This window comes from Schistocerca cancellata, chromosome 6 (assembly GCF_023864275.1).
Source record: "Schistocerca cancellata isolate TAMUIC-IGC-003103 chromosome 6, iqSchCanc2.1, whole genome shotgun sequence".
Taxonomy (NCBI): domain Eukaryota; kingdom Metazoa; phylum Arthropoda; class Insecta; order Orthoptera; family Acrididae; genus Schistocerca; species Schistocerca cancellata.
The window spans coordinates 608955196-608976069 of record NC_064631.1 but is presented as its reverse complement, the minus strand read 5'-3'; the positions used below and the strand labels follow the sequence as shown (position 1 = coordinate 608976069).

At 41.2% G+C, this 20874-nt stretch overlaps 1 protein-coding gene across 1 annotated transcript in view; it reads left to right on the top strand.

Annotated features, from left to right (window-relative positions):
* Positions 1-5165: 5165 nt before the first annotated feature.
* The window catches only part of LOC126088160 (gamma-glutamylcyclotransferase-like), a 30515-nt gene continuing 14806 nt past the window's right edge, over positions 5166-20874 (top strand). Inside the window, exons 1-3 of the mRNA XM_049906283.1 lie at positions 5166-5278; positions 8549-8649; positions 8721-8854. Of these exons, the coding sequence (XP_049762240.1) occupies positions 5179-5278; positions 8549-8649; positions 8721-8854 (335 nt within the window). The 5' untranslated portion in view covers positions 5166-5178. The remainder of the gene's footprint in view (positions 5279-8548; positions 8650-8720; positions 8855-20874) is intronic.

Sequence of the window (20874 nt, the reverse complement as noted above, 5' to 3'; positions counted from 1 at the left end):
AAAAGCGAATTATTCTGGCTAATCAAACTTATCATGGCAGCTTGCACTGCTAAGGTACAATTTCCTAGGACTGCTTTGTAGTGCCACAGTTTTTGAAACTCGGTCCTCTCAAATCTACATTTTTGCTTTACACACTTCTTCCACGCATATCGCCGTGTATTTTTTGGCAAATACCTAACGCGCTATACACTCTCTTCTCATCTTGTTGGGAAACTATTTTTACCCTCGTATGCTTGTGTGTGTGTGTGGGGGGGGGGGGGGGTGGCGGGGTGTTTTCTTACATGGCTGGAATATTTCCCGAAGACTTCAAATTTTGAAGTAGATTTTCCACCTCACTTTATTATTACGTAGTTTACGAAAATACCGCCGCGATTCTCTTTTGGTAGGCGTCCTTCTGTATGTCGATACAGTTATTCTTGCAGTAAACTGATTTAAACAGCGATTCAGAAATAAACAAGTAAGTCGAATATTGAATACAAGGAATTTCATGTGAAACAAATGCGAACGGAACGTTGCCCTTGTTGGCTAGCGTTGCAGTTCTACATCTACATCTACATCTACATTTATACTCCGCAAGCCACCCAACGGTGTGTGGCGGAGGGCACTTTACGTGCCACTGTCATTACCTCCCTTTCCTGTTCCAGTCGCGTATGGTTCGCGGGAAGAACGACTGTCTGAAAGCCTCTGTGCGCGCTCTAATCTCTCTAATTTTACATTCGTGATCTCCTCGGGAGGTATAAGTAGGGGGAAGCAATATATTCGATACCTCATCCAGAAACGCACCCTCTCGAAACCTGGCGAGCAAGCTACACCGCGATGCAGAGCGCCTCTCTTGCAGAGTCTGCCACTTGAGTTTGTTAAACATCTCCGTAACGCTATCACGGTTACCAAATAACCCTGTGACGAAACGCGCCGCTCTTCTTTGGATCTTCTCTATCTCCTCCGTCAACCCGATCTGGTGCGGATCCCACACTGATGAGCAATACTCAAGTATAGGTCGTGCTCTTATCGCCTGCATGCACGCCGCTCGCTTATCTGTCGGCCTCCTGGTATTCGCGCGGTGAGTTGTTGGTTTTGGAGCAGACGAATCAAGTGGCCAAAAGTTTGGGTAAAAGATAAAAATGTAATTACTCATTGGACGGACACTTCATAAAGTTGTGGAAAAGAAATAGACATTTGAAAGTTTTGAATAGGCGTCGCCTGCGTGGCAAATCAACACCATGAGCGCATACCGACGACGCCGTTGCTGTTTCCCCTTATTTTTCACTGCGCTTCTTGTCCTTAGACCGTTCGCCGTTTCTATTTTGCTTTCTGTCATAGTTCATTACACCTTCTTCCTGTTTTCATGCTTGATCTGTATTCAGTTTTGACTGGCTATCATCCGCTGGGTCATCTTATCACTAAATCTGAAGGGGTGCGATGGGAACTTTCCCTTGTCGCTACCAAGAAGTACAGATAAGTTTTCGGTGTCGCTAAGTATGGCAGCTCCTACCTTCGCTTCCAGAGATACACCTCCGTTACGAATGAGGCACTGAGTTCCGTTCAAAGGAAATCTTCGTGCAAGGGCTTTCCGTTAGTCAAGAAACACACCAACCAGGGACCCGCTGCTTACTGTCTTCTAGATCTGCCTTTATGTGTTGCATTTGCAGTCATTAGTCTGTTAACCTTGTTTTCAGCCGAATTTTGTTTTTTTGTTTCTTTAAACCAAACCCATTTAATTATGAGATGTAAAAACCACTGAAGACGGCTAAAACAATTAAGTGAAACAAATATGGGTCAGAAGCAAAACTAAAACTCAATTTCAAAGAAAAGTAATTCTATCCTAAAAGATCAACATCTTGTGTTTGAGTTTCAGACGAAGACGGAAAACAGACCTTTACTTTTCTTATACAATATGAAAGAAGACCTAGAAAGGAAAATCATAATCAATGACTGTTAACCAATGCTGGGAATCGATCTACACTCCTGGAAATGGAAAAAAGAACACATTGACACCGGTGTGTCAGACCCACCATACTTGCTCCGGACACTGCGAGAGGGCTGTACAAGCAATGATCACACGCACGGCACAGCGGACACACCAGGAACCGCGGTGTTGGCCGTCGAATGGCGCTAGCTGCGCAGCATTTGTGCACCGCCGCCGTCAGTGTCAGCCAGTTTGCCGTGGCATACGGAGCTCCATCGCAGTCTTTAACACTGGTAGCATGCCACGACAGCGTGGACGTGAACCGTATATGCAGCTGACGGACTTTGAGCGAGGGCGTATAGTGGGCATGCGGAAGGCCGGGTGGACGTACCGCCGAATTGCTCAACACGTGGGGCGTGAGGTCTCCACAGTACATCGGTGTTGTCGCCAGTGGTCGGCGGAAGGTGCACGTGCCCGTCGACCTGGGACCGGACTGCAGCGACGCACGGATGCACGCCAAGACCGTAGGATCCTACGCAGTGCCGTTGGGGACCGCACCGCCACTTCCCAGCAAATTAGGGACACTGTTGCTCCTGGGGTATCGGCGAGGACCATTCGCAACCGTCTCCATGAAGCTGGGCTACGGTCCCGCACACCGTTAGGCCGTCTTCCGCTCACGCCCCAACATCGTGCAGCCCGCCTCCAGTGGTGTCGCGACAGGCGTGAATGGAGGGACGAATGGAGACGTGTCGTCTTCAGCGATGAGAGTCGCTTCTGCCTTGGTGCCAATGATGGTCGTATGCGTGTTTGGCGCCGTGCAGGTGAGCGCCATAATCAGGACTGCATACGACCGAGGCACACAGGGCCAACACCCGGCATCATGGTGTGGGGAGCGATCTCCTACACTGGCCGTACACCACTGGTGATCGTCGAGGGGACACTGAATAGTGCACGGTACATCCAAACCGTCATCGAACCCATCGTTCTACCATTCCTAGACCGGCAAGGGAACTTGCTGTTCCAACAGGACAATGCACGTCCGCATGTATCCCGTGCCACCCAACGTGCTCTAGAAGGTGTAAGTCAACTACCCTGGCCAGCAAGATCTTCGGATCTGTCCCCCATTGAGCATGTTTGGGACTGGATGAAGCGTCGTCTCACGCGGTCTGCACGTCCAGCACGAACGCTGGTCCAACTGAGGCGCCAGGTGGAAATGGCATGGCAAGCCGTTCCACAGGACTACATCCAGCATCTCTACGATCGTCTCCATGGGAGAATAGCAGCCTGCATTGCTGCGAAAGGTGGATATACACTGTACTAGTGCCGACATTGTGCATGCTCTGTTGCCTGTGTCTATGTGCCTGTGGTTCTGTCAGTGTGATCATGTGATGTATCTGACCTCAGGAATGTGTCAATAAAGTTTCCCCTTCCTGGGACAATGAATTCACGGTGTTCTTATTTCAATTTCCAGGAGTGTAATTCAGACTCTCTTCCTAGTCTTATGAAGCCAGCCAGCGAGCTCATTATGGGAGAAGTGAGGCGTTCTCCCATATGCTCACTTCGTCACCGCATATGGACAGTCTGAAAAATATTGCGTTACTACTGAACTTCATTGTCACTGAGTAGTGTTTCGTTTATCGCCGTTTAAGCTCTAGATCTTGCGTCATCAGTATATTTTATTTTTCAGTTAGTTATATTCGTATATTTTTGGTGTTTTGTTTCGTTATTGTTTTTATTTTGTCAAAAACAGTGCACATTTCAATGACTGGTGAACCACTAGCCAATTGGATATAACTTCTGCCTCCACAGTGTCTTCAGACCGCAACATGGGACAGATGATTCATCGTGAGGCTAGTGAAACAGTAACGAAAGTTATAAAATTATGCGATCAAGAAACGAAGCAGGACATTTTAAACACTGTACAGTGAAAAAAGGTTATCGAAATGTCGCATATTATGCTGGCGTGTCTGTATGATCTGTTACAAAAATTCGAAAAGTGAAAATTTTCATGAATGAAACCCTTTTTGCTCCTGGTAAAAAGTGTTCTAGATTAGAAGTATCTAAGTTTCGCTATGATTAGTTGGACATGGATGTAATACGGGACGTACTACATGCATCCAGACATCACATTTTCACTGTAAGCTAGAAACAGTTGAGAAAACCTCACGCATGACAATGTTTTAATTGGTGTGTAGTGACAACAAAGAGCTTTTCAGTGGCTGCATGCACGTCCGTTAGCGCCAATAAACTAATTATACAAGAGGCTACACAAATGTGGTCAGCATTATTCCGAAAGTACGGGTATCCTGAAAGAATGTGGTGGTTTGATACATTTGATTTGTTGAAATGTATTGCTGACAAAGGTAGGCCGACGTTCATGACAATGTTTTTCGAACGGCTCGAACTCTTCAGTTTAATTTAGGTTTAATTAGTTCTAAGTTCTAGGCGACTGATGACCTCAGAAGTTAAGTCGCATAGTGCTCAGAGCCATTTGAACCATTTTTTTCCTCCCTCACCTGCCTCTGTAGCTCAGAGCATGGATGCGCTCTTGAGCTATGTATAAATTTCCTAAGTACATAATCATCAAGAAACTGTCACTTTGATTCTCGAGGAAGTGCGAGAAGGGGTAGGGGGGGGGGGGGGGAAATGCAGAATTTATTTGGAGATAAACAGGCTCCGACAGGATGGACTTGCTTGGAGAGCTGCATCAGAAGTCTTGGATCTGCATCTCTGTTTAATGAAGTATTGTGCAAAGGTCAACACTTGCGCAAAAGTATCTGTTCAATATTACAGCCAGTGTTTCGCGCCTACGCTAACATGAGGTAGTGAACGTGTATTGGATGCTGCTGGATCTCAGACTTCCGAGGAAAAACTAATACCTTAATCCACATTCAGGAGAAATTACGAAAATTTAAATGTAACGTAAACTTTGTTCCATTATAAATTGTGTGAATTAGGTAAGACTGTTATCTGAAGTCGAAATTTTGATGCACCGCACCACTGGCGATTTTCTGTTTTCTGGTTTGTGCTTTCCTAAAGCTTTTTGCATTTAATGGCACAGTTACTAAAGTCTACAAACAGCCAACGTGGCTTGGAAACCACGATTGTCGGATTTCGTTTTCGTCTTGTTGCGCACATCGCGCAGGACACACTGTAAGTCGTCAGCCATATCGCTAGTCGTTGCCTAGTCAAGGTCTGTGCCGCTTTATATTGGCTATGAAAGGCTTCAGCGGGAGTTCAGCCAGTCTTAGCGGAGGTACCAAACCTGCAGCATGGTCTGCCGCCGCGTGACGGTGATCTTAGCAGTGATTGGGGTCTTTGTGGCGTGTCAAGTAGCAACAACAGCTACTGTTTATACTACTGCTGGCAGAAGTAAGTACCTATATTTGTGCTGCAAGAGCTAATTATGTTACAGGTTATTACCCTTATATTTAAAAATGCATAATTGTCGTACAGCTTGAATAGGAATTCGTTGAAACTGCTAGTGTTTACGAAAGCCATTTGTCAGGTTTCGCTAATTCCGTTACCAGTTCAATAATATTCCCGAGTTTACTTCCTATTTTTCTCACATCAGAGGAGCCACTAAAACTGCTTTCACAGCAGATCAAGCAAATATATTACAAAGATTACCGAGGCATGAGGTGTAAATTACGCAGTCTTCCGACAGATATAAAATTTTCCTTTTGTCACTTACAAATCTAATCTATCTTTGCAGTTTGCTCTTTTACCTTGCCATACAAAGGATTTTTGTTTTCGACTGCAGCAACCTAGACATTGCTTCATGCGCAGGCATTTATCTTAATGCTGTAGTATTATTCATATCTGCCACTAGAAAATAACACAGACATCAGATATTAAAATTAGCTCCTGTTTTCACCCTGGACCTTGCAGTGATCGGAAACTCAACCTAGCAGACGTATAATCAGATCTGAGTTTGGCATAAGAAGAATAAAAGCTGCATATTGAACTGTGAAAAATTGTTTTTCTCAAACAACAATGATTAGAATGTTTTGTCGATGGTAGTATGAGAGGTGGCAGAAGCCCCCTCTCATATTTCTATCTTACTCTGAGTACTTCGACTTTCCTCTCTAATTGCATGCGCTGAAAAGTTGCTATTCCTTCACATGCGGACTTCCCACGCAGCGTCTCTCGTCACCCGGGTGGTCCGGTGACAGGCAGGCTCTGCTGATCTTGAGTGGTTAAGCCGACAGGTGTGAGGGAGTCGAGTGAATGCTTTCCAAACGCCGACATTGTCATAACAGCGGCGGAGACACGCCCGCAGGGGCCTGAAGGAGCGGCTGGGCTAGAGATTCCATTACTTCGCAGAAACTTAGCGAAAACACTTTCTGGCGGGCTACCAGCGAGGCGTGGGAATGACTTGTGTTCCCAGGCAGTCTGGGAGGGCAAACTCCCATGTTTTCTGCAAAATCGTAACTGTGATTGGCTTGCTCAGGGCATAGCTCTGTGACGCAGCAAAATCGGCGTCAAGAATCTCCATTGGTGGAGTGGTAGTGCCTTGGCAATAGAGTGGAATTTTCCGCCGGTTTTCGAGTTGCTGATTGGAATGTTTAACCACGGCCACTGTCGTGGGCGCGGGAATGTTCTGTGTTCGGCTTGTACGGGTGCTCTTGAGATAGTCGGCTCTCTCCTTTTGGCTGGGGTAGGTTACAAGACTGAGCTCTCGCTGCTCTGGACAGCCTGCCTTCCATTGGCTGTCTAATATACTCTTATTTAATTGTAACTGTTTGACGAAGTTGCTGAAGTTTCGACTTCAATGTAACTTTCCGAGTACAGTTGGCAATTGAGTGTTCTGCGTACAAGTGGCCTATGTTGTCTGTCTTGAGCAATTTTGGCTAAAGTTGACTGTATCGGAGTTACTGTGTGACTTCGCTTGTTAAAATCAATCACTGTACCGTCAGTGATTGTGTGGCGAGCCTTCTTTGTCTCCCTCAGAGGCGCATTTGTATTGCTAGGAAGTCTTTAGTCTGGAACAACCAGACCAGGATAATTTGTTTCGAGCTATACTCGTGGCATTATCATCACCATGACGGGACGTTGAAGCAACCAGCCATCGCCTCCGGTACGCCAGGTCGTGTCCTTGCAGTTAAGAAGACAGCTTGGTAATGTACGTCCACAGCACTGGCAAAGCAGGCAATTTTGCTAGGTGATAATCAGAGCTCAGCAGAGCGCGCCTGTTCGTCTTTTCTAACTTTGTTCTGTCTTGGGTGTTCATTGTCTGAGTTCTCAGTACTGTAGCAGCAATTAATGTTGGGTTGGCTGTGTGTTTCTCTTAAGATTTGAGTTGCAATGAATTGGCTACACATACCACTTCATCATAAATGTCACAATCTAGTTTAGGGACAACTTCACCTTCACAGCATTTATTTGAGTATCCAGTTTGAGCCAATTTGATGTATTGTAAATGTTTCATGTGCTTTGTTTATTATTTTGAGTTTAGTTATAATAAATCATTTTGGACAGAACTTTTATTCTGTTAATCGGTAGAGCAACCCTATCATTTCTCACTACGTTAATGAAACTTTCCTTTATTTAACTTATTTAACAAATTAAATTATTGCAGATGCCAAACTCTTTTCTACTCCACTTGGAGGGTCGATTACAGTCAGTTCGCGTTTCCTTTTAATCCATGTGCAACAGCAAAAGTCGGAGTTAGAATAGGGGGGGGGCTTAGAGCATCATTTACATATGCAGATTCTAGAAGAATTTAGTGTTAAATACACTGCTAGCCCCGGCACCTCGCAAGTATACCCAGTGCGTACGGACAGATTGTAGTGATTAATTAAATTCACCCCGTTTACATGGGGTTCCCAAAACCGGACTTCGTAAACCGATTTCCCATTACCGCTTCTGGGTGGTCATGTAAGCACTTCAAATTGTATTCTGAATATCCGCTTCTAGTTGCCGGTTTTCCGATTCCGCAATCGATTTTCGTTTCCATGTAAACGCAACCGGTTTTGAAAAGTGCTTGATCTGTCAGGTTTCGTCTTACTTTTAAAATTTTTCGGCTAATGTGGACGATGTAGCTTTTTGTACCGTGGAGGAAAAGTAGAAGCTTGTAGTTGAAGAGAGATAGCGATTGTGCTGACTAAATGAGAAACCGTAATAGCTGTTTTCCAGGCGCCATATTTAAATGGGCTAGCAAATCTACTTCAGACCTGAAGATGTAAACACGAGAGTAAAAAACGGTTTTAGAAATTCGGTTTCTCGTCTTTCGGAAGATATGTCGCATGTAAACTTAGTGAATGGGAGGTACGCTATATTTAACCAAAGAGAATTCGAAGCTACCTCGGTAACTTTGGTTATTTGTAGTATTTTCGATGTATTAGCTTTTACAGACAATGAAATGGGAGGATAATATAGTTCGTGATTGTGTAGTAAGTGAAAATATGCCTAAGAAGCACAAACAAAGTTATTCTTTGTTATACTTCTTTGTATAATTTCCTAGAGATATATGCTGTTTCCATTCGTTATGACTTACAAACACGCAGAAAATCATCCGACATGAAACATTATGTAGGAATTGTGAGCGAATGATGCATGCATGATGCATGATAAGGTGCACAATGTATGTTAGCGATAATTTCGTTGGTATGGCTGTTTATGACTTTATTACTGTTACAGATGATAAATTTCTATATTTTGCATATGGCAGTAACCTCTTGGCTAAGAGAATACACATGAATAACCCAACGGCTGTTAGGACTGCTAAGGCCAAACTTGCGGTAAGTGTTAAAAGCACCGCTATGTAAACAGTGGTATACACGGTAGTTAATAACCGCCTCGACTTTTACAGGATTATAGACTTGATTTCGGAAACTGGTCTCGTCGCTGGAAAGGTGCTGTTGCCACAGTTGTTCCTGAGCAAGGAAAACATGTTTGGGGAGCTGTTTGGCAAATAGATAAATCCGATATGGACAACTTGGACAGGTAATGAAACATTTGTACCACCAAAGAGAATTTATCCATTAATATGGGGACACGATAATTTTATTATAACTGCAGGTTCTTATACTCTGTTTAGTATCTTACTTTCCTATAGAAATTTATTCCACACGTAGGTCTTCAAAGATCTGTAATATGGAATACATTCTTGCTTGAAATACTTCCAGACAGGAAACACACACACACACACACACACACACACACCACCAGTCAGAAGACATTTAATTCACTCTAAAGCTAAAGAACCACTGATATAACTGTTTTGAAGCATTTTTATGATAGGTCAAGTGAAGTGTCCGATCCCTGCAGAGTTTGTAATTATTGTTTTTTTGTTCATCGTTTTGTGTGTTTTGAGATTGTGGTGTTTTTTTTACTCTTATATTTAGCTTTTCCCCTTCCTAAAACCCCCAATTTACCACGGTTGTCCCGTTAGTTTGATTGTATTTTTGGAGGGAGTTGTTAGCGTCTTATTTATACGTATTTTCGTGCTTGTTGCCGTGTGTATGTAGTGACATCACAGGCGCCATATTGGAGACGCTTAGAATAGCCATTTCCACCATATTGATGAAGTCATGGGTCAAAGCACACGGAAGGAATCGGACACTTCCGTAATCCTGATCTTATTTATCGAATTTGTTTTGGCCCTGTGACATCCTTCAGCAATACAGGAAGTCAGTAGAAAATTACGATTATACAATAATACACTTTTAATGGACAATACAGAATTTGTCGATAAATATTTAAGACTGTATTAATACATAGATAATGAACATGAGTGTTGTAGGGAGTAGTCAGGCAAATATATGAAGGCCATTCTCTTCACCTGTAGATGGTGGGTACGAAACACTGAAACACTGACAAGATGATGCCACCACTTGGCTGATCACCCGAGATGATTTTATTACAGGGTCATTCCGCTGTTACTCACATTACAGGTTGACATTCAAGATGATTTCATAACAGGGTCATTCCTCTATTACTCACATTACAGGTTGACACTCAAGATGATTTTATTACAGGGTCATTCCACTATTACTCACATTACAGGTTGACAGTTTTTACCTTTTTTTAAAAATATGAATGAACTTAAGTTTCAAATGTCATGCTAGAGTGAAATAATCTTACTATTGATAAAATTTTCTTCATTTTAGTTTGTATTTTGCCTAATTTGCTTTTACCACATTGTGAAGAATGTTAAAAAACTGTTACTCATATTACAGAAAAGACATAGGCAATATCTTCTGAAACCTGATCAAATATTTCTGCTCTTGAATAAGTCTTTTTTCCATGGTTAGCCTGTAACACAGAAAGAAGATCTGTCACATTACATAACAAAGAGAATTGAGGGAAATGCAGCTATTACAGTGCATGCTTTTAAAAACAATATAAGAAAAGTAACCAAGAAAAACAGTAATGCTAATGTTTCTGCCATTTGCCTTTGCAGTAACAAAATTAAATGGCATCAACTTTGACAACAAAATTGAGGATCTGAAAGGACACACTTAATTTGGTCACTGTTTACAAATGATGAATCTCTATCATTGACTGTGAAGTGTGATTACTCTCTCCCACTGTAAGTAGGCTGTTTAGGTTTTCTTATTGGTAACGCCACGTAGCGCTCTGTATGAAAATCACTGGCTGTGCAGTGTGCAGTCTGTGGCTAGTTTGCATTGTTGTCTGCCATTGTAGTGTTGGGCAGCTGGATGTTAACAGCGCGTAGCGTTGAGCAGTTGGAGGTGAGCCGCCAGCAGTGGTGGATGTGGGGAAGTGAGATGGCGGATTTTTGAGAGCGGATAATCTGGACGTGTGTCCATCAGAAACAGTACATTTGTAAGAATGGATGTCATGAACTGCTATATATATTATGACTATTAAGGTAAATACATTGTTTATCCTCTATCAATATCTTTCATTTGCTAACTAGGCCTCTCAGTAGTTAGTGCCTTTCGTAGTTTGAAACTTTTATTTAGCTGGCAGTAGTGGCGCTCGCTGTATTGCAGTAGTTCGAGTAACGAAGATTTTTGTGAGGTAAGTGATTTGTGAAACGTATAGGTTAATTTAGTCAGGGCCATTCTCTTGTAGGGATTATTGAAAGTCAGATTACGTTGCGCTAAAAAAATATTGTGTGTCAGTTTAAGCACAATCACGTACAATTTTTATAAGGGGACGTTTCACAACCTTTGTACATTCTTCAGTACCATTTGGTCATCAACTGAAGACTAATAGATTGCTGCATAACAATATGCAGTATGCCTTCCTTGTAACTCCAAAATGATAAACTTCCCACTAGTAACAATTTTTAGCAAGTCTGTCCTTTTAGAGAGGTAAATCTTTCTCTGTATCGCTATGCTTCGACAAGGAATAAGTCTTCAATTCATTTTTAAGAATGATGGCATGTATTTCTGATATTCCTTAGGTACTTTTTTATGCCTTCAGGTACTTTTTCCTTCAGTACCTTTTTCATACATTTCACTCACTTTTACAGATGATACTTCGTTGGCTACTTTTGCAGATTGTTTTGCATAAAAAATGCTGACAATTTCTTGCTGAGGTATGAGCTGCAGTGTAACTATTCTCGAACTGTGAGCTGGCACCATCTGACCAAGTACTGATTTTACTGACTTCAGATGGCATTTCTCCAGGCAGACTATCAGAGTAAGCAATCAAAGTATTCTTTGTCTGACATTGTCACTATGGGATGGTGTTTACTAGAGTACCAGACTCATGATGTAAACAGACTTGTGGTTCCACACAGTGAAAACTCTAAATCCTCCTGTGCAGACCAAGTGCATTTTACAGAAAAATCCCCTTGCAAAAATTCCAAATTAGATTTAGCAGTGAAGATGAAATCATTGCTCTTTCTTTGTTGCATAGTTTTACATGCTTTCTTTTCACAAAAAAGTCCTCCAGGAAAAATGGCAACAAAGAAATTATGCATTGTGTCAGTTCAGCAATACTACGTTCCTGTTGCACCCTGATAAGATGATCTCCTTCTTTTGATATTTGCCAGGAACAATTGAGGTTATATGCCTGAGCATCGTTAATAATATATCTCCGCCAAACTACAGTCAGTCACTGAATGTCGTAGTCCAACTGTCTTCTATTGGTGGCTAACATAGGATTGTGTTTAAATAGGAGGCTGACTATGCAGGAAGTTCTTGGAAAACTTTGCTTAAAGCTTTACAACCAATAATTTTCATGACACTTGCATAAATGAATGTTATGTGTTACTTGAGAACTCGGAAGCACACGTTTAGGTCTATGTTCAGCAAATCTGTTCTTGCCAACAATCTTGCCATATTAAGAAACAAAAAGAACATGTGTCTCACTCGGAGAAGAATGCAAATGTGTGATTTGCAGTTTCTTTCGCGAACAATCTGGGTTACAAATGGTTTTCACGTCCTTCAGGCGTGGTGCTTAGCTACTTACATCATCTCTTGAATAAACCTCTTGAACAATAGAGACAGTAGTGCCTACCAGTTGGTTGGAAGTAGTGGTGAATTCTTTTGCTTTACTACCAGTGAATGAAATGTCTCCAATAAAACTTTCAGTTTCTTAACAACGCACTTTATTTCGTGGTGAATTTGGTAGAGTTTTTTGCTAATGGACTGTGGCTTGCATTCTTTTAAGGAGATAATGTTACTCGAATTGCACCAAAGGGTGGTTGGGTTTCGGGTTCCGATGAATAGGTCAGCAGCTACACAGGTAGGGGGGGCTGTGTGGCGTGGACTGGGCGGTCTTTTAGGTTAGAGGGTCTCGGAAAAGCACAAGAAGGGCTTCAGTCTCAAAAGGTGCAGACCAAACACAGGAAGAATGTAGATACAGGAACCATCAGTATAACAGTTGTAAATTGTCGTAGCTGTGATGGGAAAGTACCAGGGCTCCAAGCGCTAATAGAAAGCACTGATGCTCAAATTGTTATAGCCACTGAAAGCTGGCTAAAGCCGGACATAAGTTCAGCCGAAATTTTTGCGAAGAACCTAACGGTGTACCGAAAGGATAGGCTAAACACGGTTGGGAGTGGCGTGTTTGTTGCTGTTATAAGTAGTTTAACTTGTCGCGAAATTGAAGTAGATACTTCCTGTGAGTTACTATGGGCAGAGGTCATTGTTGGCAACCGGAATAAAATAATAATTGGATCCTTTTACCGACCTCCCAATTCAGATGGTACAGTTGCTGAAAGGTTCAAAGAAAACTTGAGTTTGATTTCAGACTTGTACCTGACTCATACAATTATGGTTGGTGGTGACTTTAATTTACCCTCGATATGTTGGCGAAAATACGTGTTTAATGCCGGAGGTACGCATAAAACATCAGCCGAAATTGTGCTAAACTCATTGTCCGAAAATTATTTCGAGCAGCTAGTTCATGAGCCCACGCAAATAGTAGACGGTTGTGAAAACACCCTTGACCTCTTAGCGACAAATAATCCTGAGTTAATAACGAGCATCAAAACAGATAAGGGATTAATGAACACAGGGTTATCGTAGCGAGATTGAATATTGTAACTCACAAATCCTCGAAAAATAAGCGAAAAATATACCTACTGAAAAAAAGCAGATAAAAATTCACTTGACGCCTTCCTGAGAGACAATCTCCACTCCTTCCAAATTAATAATATAAGTGTAGACCAGATGAGGCTTGAATTCAAAGAAATAGTATCGGCAGCAATTGAGAGAGTTATATCAAATAAATTAACAAACGACAGAGCTGATCCTCCTTGGTGCGCAAAAAGTTCAGAACACCGTTGCAGAAACAACGATACAAACATGTCAAATTTAAACAGACGCAAAATCCCCAAGATTGGCGTTCTTTGACAGTAGCTCAATTTATCGTGGACTTCAGTACGAGATGCTTATAAGAGTTTCCACAGCAAAACTTTGTCTCAAAACCTGACAGAAAATCCAAAGAGATTCTGGTCATACGTGAAGTATGTTAACGGCAAGAAGCAGTCAGTGCCTTCTCTCCGCAGCAGCAATGGAGATACTATCGAAGACAGTGGTGCCAAAGCAGAGTTACTAAACACAGCCTTTCGAAATGCCTTCACATAAGAAGACAAAGTAAATATTCTAGAACTCGAATCGAGAACAGCTGCCAACATAAGTAACATAGAAGTAAATATCCTTGGAGTAGTGAAGCAACTTAAATCACTTAATAAAAGCAAGTCTTCTCGTCTAGACTGTATACCTATTAGGTTTCTTTCAGAGTATGCTGATGCATTAGCTCCGTACTTAACAATCGTATACAACCGTTCGCTCTACGAATGATCCGTAGCCAAAGACGAAAGTTGCACAGGTCACACCAATATTCAAAAAAGGTAATAGGAGTAATCCACTTAATTACAGGCACATATCCTTAATGTCGATATGCAGCAGGATTTTGGAACATATATTGTGTTCCAACATTATGAATTGCCTCAAAGAAAAACGGTCTGTTGACACACAGTCAACATGGGCTTAGAAGACGTCGTTCTTGTGAAACACAACTAGCTCTTTATTTGCACGAAGTGTTGAGTTCTATTGTCAAGGGATTTCAGATCGATTCCGTATTTATGGATTTCCGGAAGGCACTGTACCACACAGGCGGCTTGTAGTGAAATTGCGTGCTTATGGAATTCAACCGGAGTTATGTGACTGGATTTGTGATTTCCTGTCAGAGATGTCACGGTTCATAGTGATTGACGGAAAGTCATCGAGTCAAACAGAAGTGATTTCAGCGTTTCCCAGGATAATGTTGTAGGCTCTTTGCTGTTCCTTATCTGTATAAATGGTTTGGGTGACAATCTGAACAACCGTCTTAGTTTGTTTTTAGATGACGCTGCCATTTATTGATTAACAAAGTCATCAGAAGTAATCTGAGTGGTGCGAAAATTGAAATTTGACACTAAATAATGAAAAGTGTGAGAACACCCACATGAGTGCTAAAATGAATTCGTTAAACTTCGGTTACACGATAAATCAAATATAAAGGCCATAAATTCAACTAAATACCTAGGTATTACAATTACGAAGAACTTAAATTGGAAGGAACTCATAGAAAATGTTGTGGGGAAGGCTAATTAAAGACTGCGTTTTATTGGCACGACGCTTAGAAAATGTAACATATCTGCTAAGGAGACTGCCTGCACTACGCTTGTCCGTCCTTTTTAGAATACTGTTGCACGGTGTGAGATCCTTACCAGATAGGACTGACGGAGTACATCGAAAAAGGTCAAAGAAGGGCAGCACGTTTTGTATTATTGCGAAATACGGGAGAGAGTGTCATTGAAATGATACAGGATTTGGGCTGGACATCATTAAGAAAAGGTGTTTTTCTTTGCGACGGAATCTTCTCGTGAAATTCCAATCACTAATTTTCTCCTCCGAATTTTGTTGACACCGACCTACATAGGGAGAAACTATCACAACGATAAAATAAGGGAAATCAGAGCTCGTACAGAAAGATATAGGTGTTCGTTCCTTCTGTGCACTATACGAGATTAGAAGAATAGAGAATTGTGAAGGTGGTTCAATGAACCCTCTGCCAGGCGCTTAAATGTGATTTGCAGAGTATCCATCTAGATGTAAATGAATGTTTGACTTTGGTCTGATAGATTTATTTTCGTTTCTGTAAGGGTTCACATTTGGCAACAAACTATCCGTTCCTTCCTCTTTCTCTGCTGTTATCCTTGTTTCTTTTTTGCAATACTTCAGCATCTGTCTCTTCTTTCCCCTTACATGTATTTGCATTTTATAGTTCTCCTCATCTTTGTTTCTCCTCATTTGTCCGAAGGTGATGACATTCTGCTAGCTGAGTAAAGAAAATAATTGTAAATATTACTTTCTTATCAAAATTTATGACGGAACTCCTACCAGTAATATAACTAGTAACATTTATTTCCCTAATATCAATACAGAGTCATTCACATTATGTAATTGCAATATGCTGTAAACCATTTAATAACAATAATAGAAGGCTGAAATTTTATTTAAGTTATGTAGATCAGAAGTACTTTGAACTACCAAATTTCTTTAGCAAAGGAAATCAGTGAAAAAACATATTGTTGTCACTCACATTACCTGTAAATATGCATTGTCTCAATTTTGTGTAGTTTGGCACAATTAGTACCATAATGCATGTTTCTTCTTTTATTTCGTAGATTAAGGTGTCAGTCAAATAATTCATATAAATTTTGGTTGAAACGCTAGTATTTAAATTGTCGAAACCCTACCTTGAAAATGCTGAAAATGGTGCAGTAATCGCCATAAGAAATAACATACTATTCTTGGAGCCAAAACCTTAAACAAAATCACTTCCCACCAAAAACTTCATTGTTGACAAGAAGTTTGTAGTGTAGACAACAGTGCAAAAATAAAATAACAATAAATTTTTCACTTTAAAACTATTAATATAATGACACTCTGACCATGGAATGACCCATGACACCATAATTGTGTAACAGGCAGGGAGGGGGCGGGGTGGTGGAGCTGCTTAGAAAGTGGTTTGTAATGGTCTTCTAAAAGAACAGACCAACAATCTAGGACCCGTTTTAGTGCTGTATTGTCAGAATACGTGGAATTGCTTAGTCACCTTTCATTATTAACGTTGGTTAATGTATTATGAAAGGCATATATTGTGTAGTGGGATAGCTGTAACCTAAAGTCGAGAGTATGCTGGAAGTTTATTGTATATATAAGTTTATTGTACATATAACAGTCAGCTAGCCTTGTCAAATGCAGAGAGGGTTTGTGATAATTTTACTTTACTCGCATTTGTCCATCTAAACGACCTCAAATGTTACACACGACACACTTATTCAATTGACATTTTGGCCTTATTTTGTATGCTGTCTTCCAGGTAGTATGTACTTACGCTGAAAATACTAACACTTCATCTACCTCATCCTCGTTACATGGTCCATGGATTGTTTTGCATGATAAATTGTAAAGATGTGGAACAAGTCATTTTACACTTGCGACGCAAATTATTTTGTAAATATGGCTACATGCTGCTCTTTTTAAACATCTCCAACCTCTCTTTTCTCCCCAAGGAAGGAACTAACAGTTTCAAAAGCAAGGATAAGGTGTCACTTTGGGTGTGTCTGTGGTCAGTACTCTATGTATTTTGTCTCATGAAGGTAAGTAATGATCAGCAATTCTGTATCATAATTTGTTAACCCTAATGCTGCCATTTTTGTCACAATATAAATTGAACTATTCAGCTGTAACAAAGGCTTATGCTTAATGTACGAGTAGTTCACCAAACTCAGTGGACTCCATAGTGGACCTTCCTTGCATTTCTCATAGTTTACATCTACATCTACATCTACAAACATACTCCACAAGGCATCATACTTGGAATTTCCGAAACACTTGTGTGTTGTTCAGACCTACCAGTAACTAATCTAGCAGCCCGTTTCTGAATTTCTTCAATGTCTTCCTTTATTCCGACCTGTTGCAGATCCCAAACACTCGAACAGCTCTCAACAGCGGGTCGTACTGGTGTCCTACATGCAGTCTCCTTTACAGATGAACAGCACTTTTGTAAAATTCTCCTGATAAAATTGTTAAGGCTTTAGTGGCCACTTGGTGACAAACTGCCTATTGACGAACCCGACATTTCTTCCTCTGATTTGTTACTTCGCCGAGTGTTTGGCTCTGTTATACTTCTAATATAATTTGAGTGGTATCCATTGCTCCTCAGAACACTTCTCAGATGTTGCATTTTGCATCTGAGCTGCTACGGCTCACATATTTGTCCTGCTCGCGTTATGAGCGTATTAATCATGCCTCCTTTCTGGCTCGGATGGTGGTTTGATAGTTTGTGCAGGCATTGGTCCGTGTGTGTTGGTTTTCGAGACACGCTCTGTCCCAGGCTCTCGCCATGCCTTGTGACCAACACATCTAGAAATGGCAGTTTTTTGTCCTTTTCTACTTCCATGTTAAATTTTATGTTGGCATGGAGGCTATTCAGTTTGTCAACAAGTGGCCATGAAAGCCTTAACAATTTTGTATTACGCCTCTACGGGGAGGAGATTTGCAGATTTTACCGACGCCTTGATCAACGACGGAAGAAGAAAGTGCGATTGACGTCCTCTCTCGCCTTTGTCGCGGTGCCGAAATGAAGGTGCTACACCGAAGTTCTCGAAATTCTTCTTCTTGGTTGGCTCTACAGTCCTTGAGAAACCTTGGCCTCCTGTATCACCTGCCTCCTTTCTTCTCTGTCCATCGACTTCTTTCTCCAATTTCTTATTCCCATCGCCTTTAGATCTTCTTCCATATCGTCCAGCCACCTTTTCCTGGGTCCCACCTCTTCTCCTTCTCCCGTCAGGTTTTGCCATGATAACTTTCTTGACACTCCGAGTTTCTGGCATTCTCTGCACATGTCCTGCCCATCTCACTCTTCCCAACTTAATTTTAACAACAATATCCATCTGTCCAAAAAGTGTTTTTAGTACTACGTTTGTCCTTACTCTCCAGCCGTCTTCCTCTCTCACTGCTCCAAAAACCCTTCTCAGTATTAACAGAATCTTCGGTCGGTTCTTGGTAGTACAACATTATAATAATAAATGAAAAGCACCAGTTTGCTTTTGTTCTGCAATATTGTAGAACAAAAGCAAACTGGTGCTTTTCATTTATTACCTTCTCAGTGTCTTTCTTTCCCATCTCAATAACCAGTTCTCCTCCTTTAATCTCAATACCCAGCCTTCTTATCCATATATTACTATAGGTCTTAATATGGTCGTGTATATTATGATTTTTGTATTCCTACTAACATTCCTGAAATTAAAAACATTCTGCAAGGCAAAATAGCAACGATTTCCACTCGCTGTCCTTTCTTGAATTTCTACTGCTACTTTATTGTCCTCTGTTATTACAGAACCTAAATATTTAAATGTTTTCACTCTTCCATATTCTTTCCCATTCATTACTACTGAATTCTTTTGTCCGTTTATATTAGGCTCCCCCGTCACCATATACTTTGTTTTGTTTATGTTTACTTGTAGACCTACTTCTCTTGCTGCTTCCTCTAACGTATCGTAGCTCCCCGTTAGTGCCCTCACATTCCTTGCCATTAATGCTACGTCATCCGCATATGCTACCACTTGAACTCGCCGATTAAGTATTGTTCCTCCTGGGTGTATCGGCATTTATCGCATCACATTTTCTAAACCTAAATTAAATAGCATTGTAGAGATCACATCTCCCTGTCGTAGGCCTCTCTGTACTTGGCGTTCACCATACAGTTCTTGCTCTATTCTTACTTTACACACTGTTGCTTTCATTATCATTTCTGTAAAATTGACCTGTTTTAGTGGGATTCTAAATTCTTTCATGATCTGTATAATTTTCTTCCTGTGTAGGCTGTCGTACGCTTGCTTAAAATCAATGTACAACTGATGTAGTTGCTTGTCATACTCATAAAACTTCTTTAGCACTTGTCTTAATAAAAATATCTGATCCATCGTGGATCTGTTCCTCCTAAATCCAGCCTGATAGTCCCCCAATATCCCTTCTGTCATCCTTTCAAGTCTGGAGGCTAAAAGTTTACTAAATATCCAGTATGTTAGGTCCAGGAGAGTGAGTCCACGATAATTACTACATTCTGACTTGTCGCCTTTTTTACGTAACGGGCAGATAATTCCCATGTTCCTGTGCATTTGCATTAACTTACATTTTTCTTTGTTTAGAGCCAGTTGCCGTTCATCACACCAACTAGAAATTTTGTCTAAGCCATCTTTTACACTCTTACAGTCACACATCCTCGATACTTCCCCATACACAACTGCATCATCAAAAAACAGCTGCAGATTGCTGCCCACTCTGTCCTCCAGATCATTTGTGTATTTGGAAAATAATAGCGGTCTTACTACACTTCCCTGGGGCACTCCTGACAATACCCCTGTCTCTGACTAACACTCGCTGTCGTGGGCAACATATCGGGTTCTACAGCTTAAGGTCTTTGAGCCTCTCACGTATCAACGAACCTATTCCATATGCTTGAAAGTTCTTTAACAGCCTGCATTGGGGCATTGTGTCAGACGCTTTCCAGAAATCTAGAAATACGGAATCTATCTGTTGACCTTCATCCATAGTTTGCAGTATATAGCGTGAGAAAGGGCAGACTGAGGTTTGCACGAGAGATGCCTTCGAAAATCACGCTGATTCATGGACATAAGATTCTCTGTCTCAAGAAAATTTATGATATTTGAACCGAGAATGTGTTGAAGAATTCTGCAATAAACTGATGTTAAGAAAGCTGGTCTGTAATTTTGCAGGTCTGTTCGTTGGCCCTTCTTATATACAGCAGTCACCTGAGTGTTTTTCCGGTCGCTTGGGATCTTGCGCTTTGGAGATTTGTGATAAATGCGAGCTAGGTAAGGGGTAATTCTGTCAAGTAATCTTTGGAAAAACTGAATTGGAAATCCATCCAGACCTGGTGACTTATTTGATTTCAACTCTTTCAGTTGTTTCTCGACACCAGGGACGCTTATTGCTATGTCGTCCGTACGAGAGTCTGTGCGATGGTCAAATGACAGTATATCTGTACAGTTCTCCAGTGTGAACAGTTTCTTGAACATGAGATTTGAAAGTTTGGCTTTTGTTTTGTTATCTTCAACTGCTACACCAGACTGGTCAACAAGTAACTGAATGGAAGCCTTAGACTCACTTAGCGATTTTACATAATACCGGAATTTTCTCAGGTTCTCTGCCAGACCTTCTGGTAAGGTTTGGCATTAATAATTATTGTTTGATACGCACATAGGTCTTTTCACAGTTGCATGAATCTGTATTAACCTCTCCCTGTCGTCGTTTGCACATTCTCTTTCGAACCAGGAGTGCAACTGCCTTTGCTTTTCTGAATTTCATTACTAAAGCATGATGGGTCTTTACTGTCCTTAATCCACTTACTAGGCACGTACTTGTCCATAGCACAATGTACAATCTGTTTAACCTTTGCCCATAATTCCCTTGTGTTCCTCATACTGTAACTAAGTGATTGCATTTCATTGTCTAATTGAGATG